General features: G+C 39.2%; 1 protein-coding gene across 4 annotated transcripts in view; it reads right to left on the bottom strand.

The window, feature by feature from the left end:
- TTC39A (tetratricopeptide repeat domain 39A) overlaps positions 1–13,809 on the bottom strand; it is a 51,672-nt gene that overhangs the window by 19,472 nt on the left and 18,391 nt on the right. For 3 of the 4 annotated variants that reach the window (XR_005602516.1, XM_039556261.1, XM_019291699.2), the window contains exons 5-12: positions 13,516–13,583; positions 11,085–11,149; positions 9,603–9,702; positions 8,631–8,696; positions 2,256–2,364; positions 1,565–1,632; positions 1,376–1,435; positions 451–612 (exon numbers count right to left, since the gene is read on the bottom strand). Coding sequence is in view for 3 of the 4 variants with exons in the window: in XM_039556261.1 (XP_039412195.1) it covers positions 451–612; positions 1,376–1,435; positions 1,565–1,632; positions 2,256–2,364; positions 8,631–8,696; positions 9,603–9,702; positions 11,085–11,149; positions 13,516–13,583 (698 nt within the window). In the remaining variant the exon portion in view is untranslated. The remainder of the gene's footprint in view (positions 1–450; positions 613–1,375; positions 1,436–1,564; positions 1,633–2,255; positions 2,365–8,630; positions 8,697–9,602; positions 9,703–11,084; positions 11,150–13,515; positions 13,584–13,809) is intronic. The other variant, XM_019291698.2, reaches the window with a different exon arrangement.

The following is a 13,809-nucleotide window of genomic DNA, read 5'->3' as shown; positions in this document are numbered from 1 at the left end:
CAAAGGGAGGAAAGCTACCAGGGTTCTGGATTGAAGAACTTCTCCCTTCCAGATGCACAGGGATGAGCACCACTTCTAATTGTATTTATTACCCTGGAGGCACCACCGTGGCTAACCTTGCTCACCACCAGAAGAGCTTTTATCCATAGCATAATTAAAGAAATGGCAACTTGCACCATTAATTGCAACATTTGATGACACAACCAGTCAACACACAGCATCTATAACAAGTTACTCTTCATCTACCGGTTGGGCCCAAAAGATTTCTGCTTGCCCACCAAGATTCAGATTTGAATGCTTGCAATTCACATTGTTCTGTAGCAGCCACAGCAGGCCAGGTTTATACTACTTTATAGGCTGTACCTTCGAAGCAACAGAAAGTTAACTTAATTAGATTGAAAGTTAGTAGATACTATAGGGCCTCTTGCCCTCCTGTTCTGCTGAACTTACCTTTGACCAAGTGTTTTCTTTGCTCAGCAGGTCTGCGTAGAAAAAAGCCATCTTCCACTGGCGCTTGTAGGTGAAGCACCACATCAGCTCCCAGTAGCACATGTGATGGAATTGCTTCCAGTACTGCTGAGCTTCGCAGCATTCCTCGTACCTGTTGACGGCCTGCACACAGAGATTTCCAAACACTGCCTTAGTCACGTGTAAATGCACAGACAGCGGTGCTGTAACACACATCGGGGCTCCAGGATCTGCCTGCATGGCCCCTGCAACTTCCAAATTATTGACAGCCCAGTGTTTCCCAAAATCACATCTGTTGGCTTGGCACAAGAGGCTCTTGGCTACACAGTCATCCTGGTGTTAGCAAGTTTACCCTGCCACAGAGCTCCCCACTCCTGAAAGTTTTGTTCTAAGCATAATCAAAATGAATGTTTGTGTCTAGGGAAATTAAGAAACTGAAGGCAAAGGACAGATGCTCAGCTGACATTTATTGCTGTGCTTCCACAGATGTCAAGGGAGATACTGCCCTGCATACCAGATGATACTCTGTCTCACAGTATTTTGGACATGTATTCTTAATAATTTTTCAAGTCTTTTATGGCTCTCTACTCACAGTGAAGGCAAAGGATTATCAATGGGTCTCATTAAAGACACATCTTGCTTCAGGATAGGAAAAACAATGAGAAAACTGTGTCATCAATACTGCTGGGCTAGATTATCACCAGAACTTGAGAGGGGTAGGAAAATGAGCTGGAGAAACAAGTTAGTCAAAATAGTTTACAAAATTCCTACTTGTAATTCAATAAACTACAAATTACATATAGGCCAAATCCAGAGGAAGCATTAGCCAAAAAGGAAATACCATTCCTGGAGGAATTTTTCCAAAGCCTTTGAAATTTACTTTCTCAAGAGCAAAATAATTACTTACCGCATCAATATTACCCTTTAGTGTTTCTATCCTGCCTGCAAAAAACAGGAATATGGCTCCCTGTAATAAATAATAATAAAAATACAAGTATTCTATAACAGTTTTCAATCTGACCATACAGTATAGATCTTTGTTTTTTGGCAAGAAAACATTAAATGAACACACCAAATAAGTTAAGATTAATTTTACCTTTGGATAGCGCGCCAAATAAGGCTTAAGTAGTCTTTCTGCCTCCTCAACGTTTCCTTTTCCTGTCCCTAGAATGTGTAAAAATGCAAGTGATAAAAATAGTTAGAAAACAAAGGAAAAAAAAAAAAAAAGAACAGGAACGCAAGGTACTAATTATCCATCTTCAATTGGCCAATATGTTGGCTCCTCTCTCCACTAAGTAAGGCATAAATACAGGTTGGTGCTGCACTAAGGCAGCAGCAGGAAGCCCTGACAACATTGCGCTTCCTGACTTGAAAACTCAGGCACAAACACATTTTGTAGAATGATTTAGCAGGCGATAACACAGAAGTAAATGTTAGCAGGAAGCTGTTACCTCCCCAAAAAAGTCCAACATCAACAAAGCATTTATCACTTACAGCCATTATTTTAACCTCCCCAATAATGCGCTTGGCTAAAACAGATTTAGTTCTCACAACCTTCTTGGCCATCCCCATTATCTGCCTTCTTATCTGTTAAACAAACCTCCATCTTGAATATTAAAACACACTCTTCAGTTATGATCACTACTGTAAAACACCCCACAAACAAGTTACATTTAATCTGGTTACAAACAAACAATTCACCAATAAATAGGTGATGGAATAATCTTTTTCCCCTTTGTGTCCCACAAGAACTAACCAAATCCAAGAGTAATTATAAACAATCTTACCTAACACAAAGGTCATGAAAGTATGATAGCAAAGCAACAGCATGGTACACAGCACCGACCTAAAGCTGTATGATGATGCTCCTTCTTGAAGCTGCAGCAGACCATGTTCCTGTGCAAACAGAGGTAGGGGTTCAAGGTGCTGGAAAAACCAGGGCTGTGTTTTGCTGGCTTAACTTCTGCAGCGTCAGCTACAGATTGCTCACCAAATTCCCCAAAAGGCACTGACTGCTTACAGAGCAATCAAAGATAAAAATGCATATATTAATTTATCTAATAGTTTTTCATGGAGTTACTGCTTAGCCTGGAAAACACCTGGTGACAGAGCAGCAAACTGGGATGTATTACATGGTTAACATAAGAAAATGAGAAACAACTTATCAGCATGATCTAAGTGCTGCTAAACAGCATTCCAGAAACAAAACACAGGGTTTTGAAAAGCAAGACAAAACCCACACATCACCATTGTACAGTGTATTCTTGTTTGCTGTGGTTCACTGCATAGAAGAGTTTGAGGTATGAAGAAAATAAAATTTTCAACGAGCAGAGCAAAAGATGTCAGGGCAAAAAAACATTTTAAAGTATGCGAAGAACAAAAGGAGCTTTCAATGATGTTGGCCCACTACCATCAGTGGAAAAACATGATGAAAAGAAGAGTATTCCTGTTCCCTTTGGGAAGAACTACAGCAATCAAGTATAACACTGTGTTCATATTCAATGACAGCATGACGGATAACCAACTTTAAGGATTCAAGTTCCTGAGGCAAGAGCATTTATCAGCCCACTCTAGGATTAGTTCCACGATATCAACAGCAAGAATATAAATATGCAAATGTATCAAACAAGAGATCTGCCTACTTGTAAATAGGCACAGTAAGACATTCACTGTGTGCTGGGACAAAATCTGTTTAAAAGTTACTGCACCACTGCACTGGAAAGTCACTGGAACATGATGTATGTGACTACAAGGACACTCTTTCAAACCAGCTACACTATAAATAGGAACTCTGAGAGATGTCTATCAGAGGCACCAGGAAAGGTATCAGGGAGAGCCCTCAGAGCATGATCCCAACACAGATTTACATATTTTGTGTGTCCTTGTTGACTGAGGGGTGTTACACCACCACACCTTTATTGCTTAGTGTGTAAACACTGAAGTCTGTAATCATATTCTCATTTCCCCCGGACATCTATTTTTCACTTAACTAGTGCAGTTAATTGTTTTCACATAAATACGGGGGGCGGTTGTGATTTTGCTTCTCTTTGGTTTTATTTTTAAAACTCAATGTATTACATTAATTACTGCTACAAGAAAAAATATTACTCATATTTGCAGACCAATTATTATAACATCTAGCTCGGAAAAAATAATGAAAATACTGACTTGCATGTCACTACAGAAGAAATTAAAAGACAGTAAAATCATTACTGAAAATCAGTGACTTAATGGAAATCAAATACTTAGCAAAATAAAACCAGCTTCATTTTCTGCTGAGAGCAAAAGTTTTGATACAAATAAGTAACAAAATATGATATATCCAGCTTCTTCAAACTGTCCAGATGAAACCCACAAATACTTGGACCTTTGAAAAAGTAGCACTTCAAGGCAGAAATAAGACAAAGCATCCTGAGGAATGAATTTCGGCAAAAAAAAATTCCATAGTATATTTCCAACATACATTTTTTGAAGTGAGAAATCTTCAGGCTTGATATTTCATTGAGCCCTTACTGACACTAGGCCTTACAGCATTTGGTATCTTCCATACAATATAAAAACATATATAAAATGAATGTGAATAGCACTAAGAATGATTCAAACAGATTTTGTCATATAAAATAATGTAACCTTTTGTCAAGTTGATCTCAATTACGTTTTAGTTTCAAAAGTATATTTTATATACCGTATATACTGCATATTTTATACAGCCAAACACAAAGTTATAATCTCTATGGACAAGGAATGAACCCACTCCCACCTTGCATGGGACTGCATCCTGGATAGCAGTAGCTGGATTAAGAATATTGCCCATTCATCAGAAGAGGGCTTCAAATCTGACACCCTTAATTCTCAATTCTTGAACTGAGTAATTACACAGGCATGAGAAGCTCACTGAGCAAGTTAGTTCACTCTATGGAATGTCCATAAGCCTATCTAGTCCAGCAGAGGTATTAAAGAGTGTTTACTTTTCACTCTGCCGCCTGAATATCCCAAACTTTCTATATTAAAGTAGTAACAATCAGTAGACACAGCCTAAATTAAAGAAATCTAGAAGTAGTTGTTATTAGTATTACAACACTTGCTTGTACAAAACACTGCAGCAAAGCTGCTTCTCCTCAAAAAAACCTCTTGCAAACTGCTTCTCTTACAATGGGATACCCAGAAAATAGGAATATGAAGGGTGTCACTGGGAATCATGTTTTACATCTCACACTCCCTAGCTGGCCTACTGAGTCTCCCTCTGCCTGGCGAGGCAGAGGTGCTCCTCCAAGGAGCAATTTGGCGCAGCAGCCTGGGTCAGCCACATGAATCACCTTTTCAAGCACCACCCTTTCTCCACAGGGAGCCTTACACGAATTAGCCAACAAACTCCATCAACCAAGGGAGTGCCGGGAGCTGGGCAATGTAATGCTCACTGGGATCAGACTGAGAATCTGGGAACCAAATCACAAGCAGCTACTTGAGCCTAAGGAGTAACTCTGCAAACAAATTGCACTCACTTAGGGACTGGCACCAGCGAGCACATTATATTTAATTGTCAGGACACACCTTCTAACCATAAATAACCCATAACTATCTCCCACACCTATGTCACAACTGATATAAGCAATCCCAGAACACCAGGAATGAGCTTCCAAACAAAGTCTATTACAGGGCATATTGCGACAATATAAAACAGATGTCAAGGTAATAAGTGTTTGTAATTTTTCCAGAATTACATTCTTCTAATTTCTCTAAATTGATGCTAACACACTTCAGTTTTACTTCCCCACAAAATATAAACTACTCTGAAGGACATAGAACACAGAGTAGGGAGCAATAACGCTTCCTAGAAACAGACATGATCCAGTGTGGTAACTCTCAGCATTCTGTGCAAGTTCCTCATGACATCCCACAATCTAATTCCCAAGACTGTCACTACGTTATATCAGTATCTCATTGATTCAATTCTTGTTCCAAGACATCCAGTGCTCTGTCACTCAGGACTCCCCATGTGAGCAGCGGGGATTCACACAGCAGTTGCAGGACAAACAAGGACAACGCTCAAAAACATTATCAGACAACACTGAGACTGGTTCATATTTATTTCAGCTGTTATTGACTAAAATCCATCAACTTTCCCGAAGCAAAAGCTCTTGCATGTTATTTTTAAACCATTCTTTTAATTAGGGATCTTGACAATGAAAGCAAAGCAAGGTCATTGTTCATGTCTCATGGCCTGATCACATTGCTGCAGGTTTAGCAAGGAGGATGGATACTACTAATAGTTTCACAAAGAACTGACTAGCTAAGCTGATAGACAGGGCACTTGAATGCATCCCATGGAATAGTATTAAATTTAAACTTCATTTAAAATCTGAAGAGACTAAAATGCAATTCAAAAGAGATACTTAGTGAGAAACTGGAATTCAATTTATTAGAAATTGATACATCAAGAATATTCTTCAGCTCAGTTGCTTTGGGAAAAATGTCCTCCCACATTAAAAAAGTATAATTTGAAACAAATTGGTTCTGACAGTTTCCTGCCTTCTCCTGAAATCATGCTGTCATCTGACCCCCCGACGAATTGCACTTAACATATGGTAGGCTCACGTCACACTGTTCTACAGTTTAGCAGCACAGCACTTGTAATCATCTATAAAATAAGCACAAGAGTAAATATTAGCCTGAGACCTGGCAGAGGAGCCAGTGAGGAGGGTTCAGGCTTCCAGGGAGACAGTGCAAGGAATCTCCTGCTCTCACGTCACAGGTTAGTCACAGTTAAACACCAGAGTGCGGATGGTACACACACTCCACCTACTGCCCAGAGAGGCTGCTGTGCTCCCCAGCACAGAGTGCCTGACAGACACCTCTGCCCACAAGGCACTTTTCACAAAATTGGGCAAAACTGCACTGAACTTCACTGCCCAAATGTGGGGCCTGTGCTACTAAACACAAATAAGCCCATTTTTTGACTAATGATGCAAGGGAAAGGAGCTTAAACAGTGTGAAGGCCACAGCTGGCACATCTTGGACTGGAAGGGAACAAACATGGCCTCAGGCTACTTTTCATATTTTCTTGATCTTATCCCACCTACTATTTTGAGACTCCAGACTGCTGTTAAGTTGATCATGATGTCCACAGTGCCCGCAAATGGCTTAGGAAGTAATGGAGCTTTGGGCATGTCCTCCATTTGCTTGTTCCACATGACATGACTCTGAGACAAGGAAAGTCCCCAGGGGCAAACCTGCTGGCTTTGAGGCAGGTTGCTATCGTGGAAGATCACACAATGCAATTTTATATCCACTTTTAATAAACACATGATCCACACCAAAATCAAGCTGTCCTGCAGTGCACTGTAGCTCTCCCAGGTAATCTGTAAACAGCTCAAGGCACTAACCACGACTCTGCTGCACAACCTGGTGCTCCGAGTGAGCATTTAAAGGAAAAGACTGAAGCATCAAACACAGGTGTATGAAAAACTCCTTTCTTCTGGATAAGTGCAGCACATGACACACAAACTTTCATCTCCTCCTCTGTCACTGTTTCTTCCACCTTCTAGACTCTTCTCTACTGTCTTGTTGCAAGCTTCGGAAAACCACCACTGGAAAGGATGGCACATGCAATTGCAATTTTGTTTTTGGCTTTAGGCACCTGACTTGCAAATGCTAAATGCAGAAAGACTTTTTTAGGATGTTAAAATAAACGGCCACTAATGAACTTTGATCAACATGTTTAAAAAACTCCTTTGCATGGTGTGCAAACAACAGGGTTTTGCTCAAATTTATGGTAATCTCAGTCATGCTTCTGTGAGTTATTAAGGAACTGCAATAGAAGCTGACTCATTAACTCAAGTATCAGCCCACTCACAGCCATGCAAGAAATCCCAGGGCCAAAAGAAACTCAATTAGAGGGACAATTTCCATCTGCAGTAGTAAGATGAGTGCTCACCAAAGTATTCTCAGAACTCTGCTAGTACGTGAATTGCCCTTAAATTTCTAAGAGAATATTTTGCTTTAGATGATCTGTTGTTGAAACTGACAGGTAGAACTATTTGATTTTTGCCTTTACTGCTTGTGAAATAGCTCCTGGTCAGCTCCTGGAAATTTCTAAATTGTAATCCACACTCTGATCCTTGCTTTTAAATAAGACATTTTATTTTCAGATATAAGATCCTTCCTGTAAATCAATAAAATGGTGATGACAGTCATTCCCCTGCCATGTAAGGCTTCAGCTCTGATAAAAAGGCACTTCTCTCCTTAAAACTTGTTTTGTAAATAGAAAGCATTATAAAAGAGTTAAAAGTTAACTTGTTTTCATGGCTTTTCTAGTGCTTGCATCAGATATTTACCTCACGTAGCATTTATGAAAAATGTGACTAGTGGTTTAGGTTAAAGGGATCATGCTCCACATCATGTTCTCTTAACCCAGGAGCCCAGCTTTGAGGGAATCTCATGTTCTGCTTGTAGAGAGACAAGGGCAAGTACAAGGTATCAAGGCCAAGATACTCCCACTAATTTAGTATTCTTTTGAAACAATGAAACCACAAAGCAGTAGCACAGCTCTTTCTCATCACGATGTGAGTTTTCTGGTGCTCCATTACTAAACTTCTTTTCTTAAATATCTTGCTCAAACAATATAGGTCAAACTGGTTACTGTACAGGCAAAAAAGAACTTACTCACTTAGATAGGACAATGTAGGTGCCACACTCAAATTTCCAGTTGCTATTAAAGCAGAAATTAAATATATTTTTTTCCCCTGTCATGCAAGAACCTGTCAGGAACATTCAGACCCCATAATCATAGTAACTACCAAATAAACTATATCATATTCTAAAGGCTAGGAATACACTTTTGGCTACAGATTTCTGAGCACAAGCCTACATCAAAAGACCAGTAACTAAAAACCTAAATAAACTGACATTCCTGTATTAGCCACTGCCTTTACCACATTTCACAACTGTTTCATTACTGAACAACGGTATGACAACATTTGAATTGCAATAGTTCACACAAAAATATAAAGCAAAACTGAGATGCAGGAAAGCATCAGTTCCACAGTGCATATGTGTGATATCAGAGGGTTACAGCTAATGTGAGGGAGAGGAGAGAAACTCCCAACCCTGTTTTTAATTTAAGAGTGAGGGGAACATACCAATAATATTGAGTTCACGTTTACCTTATTCCCAGAAAATCCAACAAACTCCAGTAATCTCAGAATCCGTGCAGGAAACATGGACAATGTCTACAGAGAAAAATTCAAGAGTTACACAGTAACAGATTTTCTGCCTTTTCTGCTACCCATTGCCTCCTGCAATTTTTCCAAACACACGAAATATTTAATAAAATTACTAAAAACATCTCTATATGAAAATTTTCAGGGTAAATGTATATACCTGCTATATTTTACCCACGATTTAAACAGAAATATCTGTTTAATATAGGCACCCTTTATCTCCAGGATGCCCTACACAGAAATACATTTACACAGCACCTGCTCAGTAACTCCAGTACTTCTTGGACATTTCAGAAATTCTGGGTTCATACCACACAGTCCATATTTGTTCTTTGTGCAGTACATCTAATATTTGGGCATGTGCCAGACTTATGCAAAGCAATGCAAGCAAGAGGAAGCTCCAGGCACTTTCTGTAGTCCATCCCCTGAACAACCACATCACCCCTCACCATGTCTGGGTCAGTGCCTCACCGGGAACCATCCTGCACCATTTGGTCACCTGCTTTTTCGCCAGAACACAAGCAACAACAGCCAACAGTGGCTGGAGCAGCACTCCAAGCTTCATTCATGTGCCCCACCCCTCCAAATGCCCTGCTAACTGCCTAGATCCTGCTAGTTCTCCAAGTGTTGGGTAAACAGTAAGTGGAACTTGACAGGCACAGGCAACTGGTGCTCCTGTGCAAGGCTTCTCCTGGCCTCCATCCCACATTGTGGGCAGCAATCTCTTTATTTCTAAAGTGTGTCATTATCTGATGTTCTCAGACCAGACACTGGGACCCTGCACTGTCAGAGCACACACCTAATTTTAACCACACAATCAGTATGATGACAGCGGAACTTCTCGGGAATTCAAGATAGGCTCATTCTCAGGAGGCAGCAGGATTTCAGCTCAGGACAAGAACTGCTGGTACATACCAGGTTAAATGCTCCGACTCCAAGTTTTACACCTCCCTCAAAATGAAGATGGTTCTCTCCTTTGACATAATGTGGGGACTGTATGAGACTGTCCAACTCCCTGGAAATGCACAAGATTCTGTTACAGTGTCAATAAATAACATGATTAATTACACTTCAGTAAGAAAGTAACCCAATTATCTTCAACTATGGAGTAGTTTATTAAAAGGTCAATTTATCTTCTCACCCAAGTGAACAACATCTAAAACATTTTGCTGGATTTATCAACAAATCATTTCTGTCACATTACTATCAATTATAAAACATGGAATCCTGGAGAGGAAATCCTGTCAAGCAGATATAGTTGATATTAAACCAAATTTTGCCCTGAAAATGTTCCAAGGATGGCTGTTGGGAGCATCACCAAACTTCGCTACTATAAAAAGAGATGATGGGGCAGTGCATGAGATTTAAATTTTAATTAGCAAATTTGACTTGAGTTTCACTAATCCCTGGATTATGTGCATGTTCAAAAGAATATTTTGTTTTATATAGGAAAAGACAATTTTAATACATATTTTAAAATAGGCAGATGTATCAGAAGTTACTTTCACTCATTTTTCTAACTTTTATAGGTCTCAGCTTTGTAGCGTCCCTTTATTTCCCATGTAATCCAGCTCAGTTTGAAATCAATTTGCCCCCAAGCTTTCTATAGCTATCTGGTTTTTATACTACTATTGTAGTTTATTTTGTTAATTATTAGGAGAGGAAAAACACTGTTCTAATGAAAGCATGTATTTGTGTTCAGGCTGTCATATTTTCATTGATGGTTGTTGCCAACCAGCTCAGCACTATTCCCTGTAAGTGCAGTCTTTACAATGGACTTGCATTTAGAATCACCTTCAACACACACAAACATGGACACTGTCATCTCTCTCCCTTCCAGTGGGCTCCTGGAGAGCCTACACTTGATGTTGTTTTGTGTCTGCTGGACACAAGGTATTTTGTGCCCACTCTGAATCAAAATATAAAATTCTAAAATAAATAAAATATGATGCATGTTTAGCCCTCACTTTTTACTGTGCTTCAGCTACTGGTTCTAAATGCTCCAAAAAGCTGCAGCTGGAACTATAAAGAAATGTCATTTCATTATGTCTAATGCCTACAAGACCTGCAAATTGCGCTATGCAGACACAATGAACAGTACATCATTTAGAACAGTTATTTTTTGACATAATTTCAAGGATATAGTACTCTAAGCAGGCTAACCTTGGGAGTTAACAGAGTTAGGATCCACTATCTCCACAATCCAAATCAAGCATAATGTTAATGTCCTTTGTTATGCAAAGGAAGAATCTGTGTGGACTGAGAAAATCCATAGACATGAGCCCCATAATAAAGACTCAATAAATACAACAGTAATGAATTTGTGAATTCGATAATTTTACCAGCAGCACTTTTTACTGAGAGAGTGCATTTAATCACATCATCACTCTGACTCACCTGTAGGTTTGGTAACTGTTTCGGACTTTGATGCCTCCTTTTATGAAGCTGACCATATTCTCATCCTGTTGGAATGGAAACACATTAGCAATGTGAATTCGTAAGCATTATAAAGGGCTTTTGTCTTCTTAAGATGAATACACACCTGGAACATAACCAGCATGACACAGACAATATAAGCCTCTAAGACATAATACATGGATTTAGGATTTCCTTTCTATATTAAAATATTTTTCCTTTTTATATTAAAATATTTGTTCAGACACAGGCACTTTATTTTAGTGCTTTCTGTAATCAGTTTAGCCCTTGTCACCTTTGGACCATCTGAATTTGCATTAATGAAGACAGGGACTCAGCTAATAGATGTCACCTAAGGTACATACACTTGTGCCTCTTTCAAAAAAATAGCTTTCTCTCATTTGTCCTTGAGCACAGTTAAGATATATCTGGTGCTGAGCCAGGAAATCTACATGAGTAACTCCTGTCCTCAGGAGTCTACAGGACACAGTCTCATATCCTAAAAGGGAAGATGGGTCAGTAAAATTATGAAGGATATGCTCTTTCTGCTTTGAATATTCATATATATATATGAGATCCATACTAGTAAGATAACATGTTACATTATAAACTATAACAAACTGAGAAATTACAGCAAAGTATCTGGGGCACCATTAGTTAGAGGCTCTTTAGTTTCATACCTTTTTGGTGGCAGTTTCTTGCCTTGCTTATATAATCTGTCATTCTGGTTTGTTTTGATATCTGCTGTTACTTTAAGACAGAGAGTCTTAAACAGAAGATACCATCACAGAAAAATCATAAGAGGGCATTGTGGAGAAAATAGCAAGGATTGGATTAATTAATTAGATGTACTAACTAAGTACAGCATATTGGGGGGTACAGCACACCCAGCCATGTGTAAAGGTTCAGTTATATTTTCCTTTGAATGGAAAGTGGAACAAGGAAGGAAGATGGTTTTAAAATGTTTACACTCAGAATGATACCAACAACAGGGATAAGTCAATGTGAGAATTTTTCAGCCCTGGAAAAATGCTGAGAATACGTTCTATATGTTTTCAGCTGGATTTGGTCATTTTTACTAAGCATCAAAACTAACTCACTTCAGTAGCTGTTGGAACCAAGTGCCTGGTTAATTTTCAAAACTAGTTCATATGCTCATGAAAAATTAAATGCAGAACAGAAGAAGAAGCAAACAGACCTTTGCAGAAGAGGACAAGAAATTATTTTCTTACTCTCAAATCTCTCATGTGTCTATAAACATTCTCATAAACAGATACCGGTGAAAACCATGCTTAAAACCAAGAGTCTTTAAAATGCTCCTTTCCTACAAACATAACAGAGAAGCTCTCAAAAGTCTGCCTTCCATGGTTTCAGATCTCACCCAGCTGCCCCCAGTGTTACAGGCTATTCATCCCAAAGGAAAATGGAAACAGGTACACCTTGGCCATTTCAAAGTCCATCATCAGCACTCTAGAAACTACTAGAAGCTCCTCTGATTATGGGTGTTGCTATGAAGCAAGAGTTTCTAGCAGAGGGACTTAGCAGATGGCTGAAAAAGGTTACACAGTTCATAAACTATCGTAAGCAATGTAAATCAGAGCCCACCTGGCAACTCCCAAACACTATAAAACCACCACCTGCATTCCATTTCCTATCAGCACCCTTGAGCCAAAAAGCAGAAGCCTTTTTCTGACTGTGGCTTTTATCATCCCCTTGGTAGATGAAGAGGCCCACTTTCATACAGCAAGTACAGCCAAATCAAGAAGAAAAATCAGTTACTTCAACTGTGACTAACAATTTAAATTGCATGCTGCAGCCCAAGTAAGTACTGCTAATGTTGCTCCATCAAACAAATCAAGCTTCATTAGTACAGGCAGATAAAACCCAAAGAAGAAGGAGAGCTCCCCTTTATTAAAGACAGGCAGCACTGTTAAAGAGAAAGCATGTGTGGAGCCTAATAGCTATGCAGGCCATAACAGGTGTTCAACAACAAAGCAGTGAGAAAGCAGCCTTGGGAAAGCAAACACCAGCCAGACTCAAACAAAAGTCTTGCTTGTATTCCAGCACAGCTTCAATGACCATCTCATCATCTTTTATTTTTTTTTAATCTGATATCCCAACACACACCATTTGAAAATTGGTGCTTGCTGCAGTTACATTTCACACATCTAAAAGGGAGCAGGGAAGGGTATCATTGGGCACTCAGCACTATGTGTGTTGAGATAAGCATTTTTTGATAATCACGAGGGATAACAAAACATTCTAACATCTCATCAGCAGATAGACCAGATAAAATCCAGACTTGATCCAGATGAAAGACCCGTTAGGTCAAACTATAGTCTTCTACAAGTCCATTTAGGAAAAGAAAGCTGTACGGTGTTTTTCCCCCCAAGAGCCATGCAGGAATCCATACCTGGAGGAATGTGAGTGCTGCTCTCTGAAGTAAACATTCAGCATAACAAATTTCTGCATGGATTTCCTCTAACATCACACAGAGACAAGAAAACAAATCAGTCAAAGAGTAATTAAAAAAAACTTGGCCCATTAATATAGGAATAAGACCACTGAGCTCAAACTGAGAAAAATATTTTCCAAATTTGCTGTAGTATTTCAGTTCCAGACTACTGATGTAACTCCAAACAGAAACGACACACAGTTACAGAAACTGGTGCTTTCCACAAATTCCTGGATCTAGAACCTTTACAGA

Source organism: Corvus cornix, chromosome 8 (genome assembly GCF_000738735.6).
Source record: "Corvus cornix cornix isolate S_Up_H32 chromosome 8, ASM73873v5, whole genome shotgun sequence".
NCBI lineage: Eukaryota > Metazoa > Chordata > Aves > Passeriformes > Corvidae > Corvus > Corvus cornix.
The sequence above is the reverse complement of the archived record's forward strand: the minus strand, read 5'-3'. Positions and strand labels throughout refer to the sequence as shown.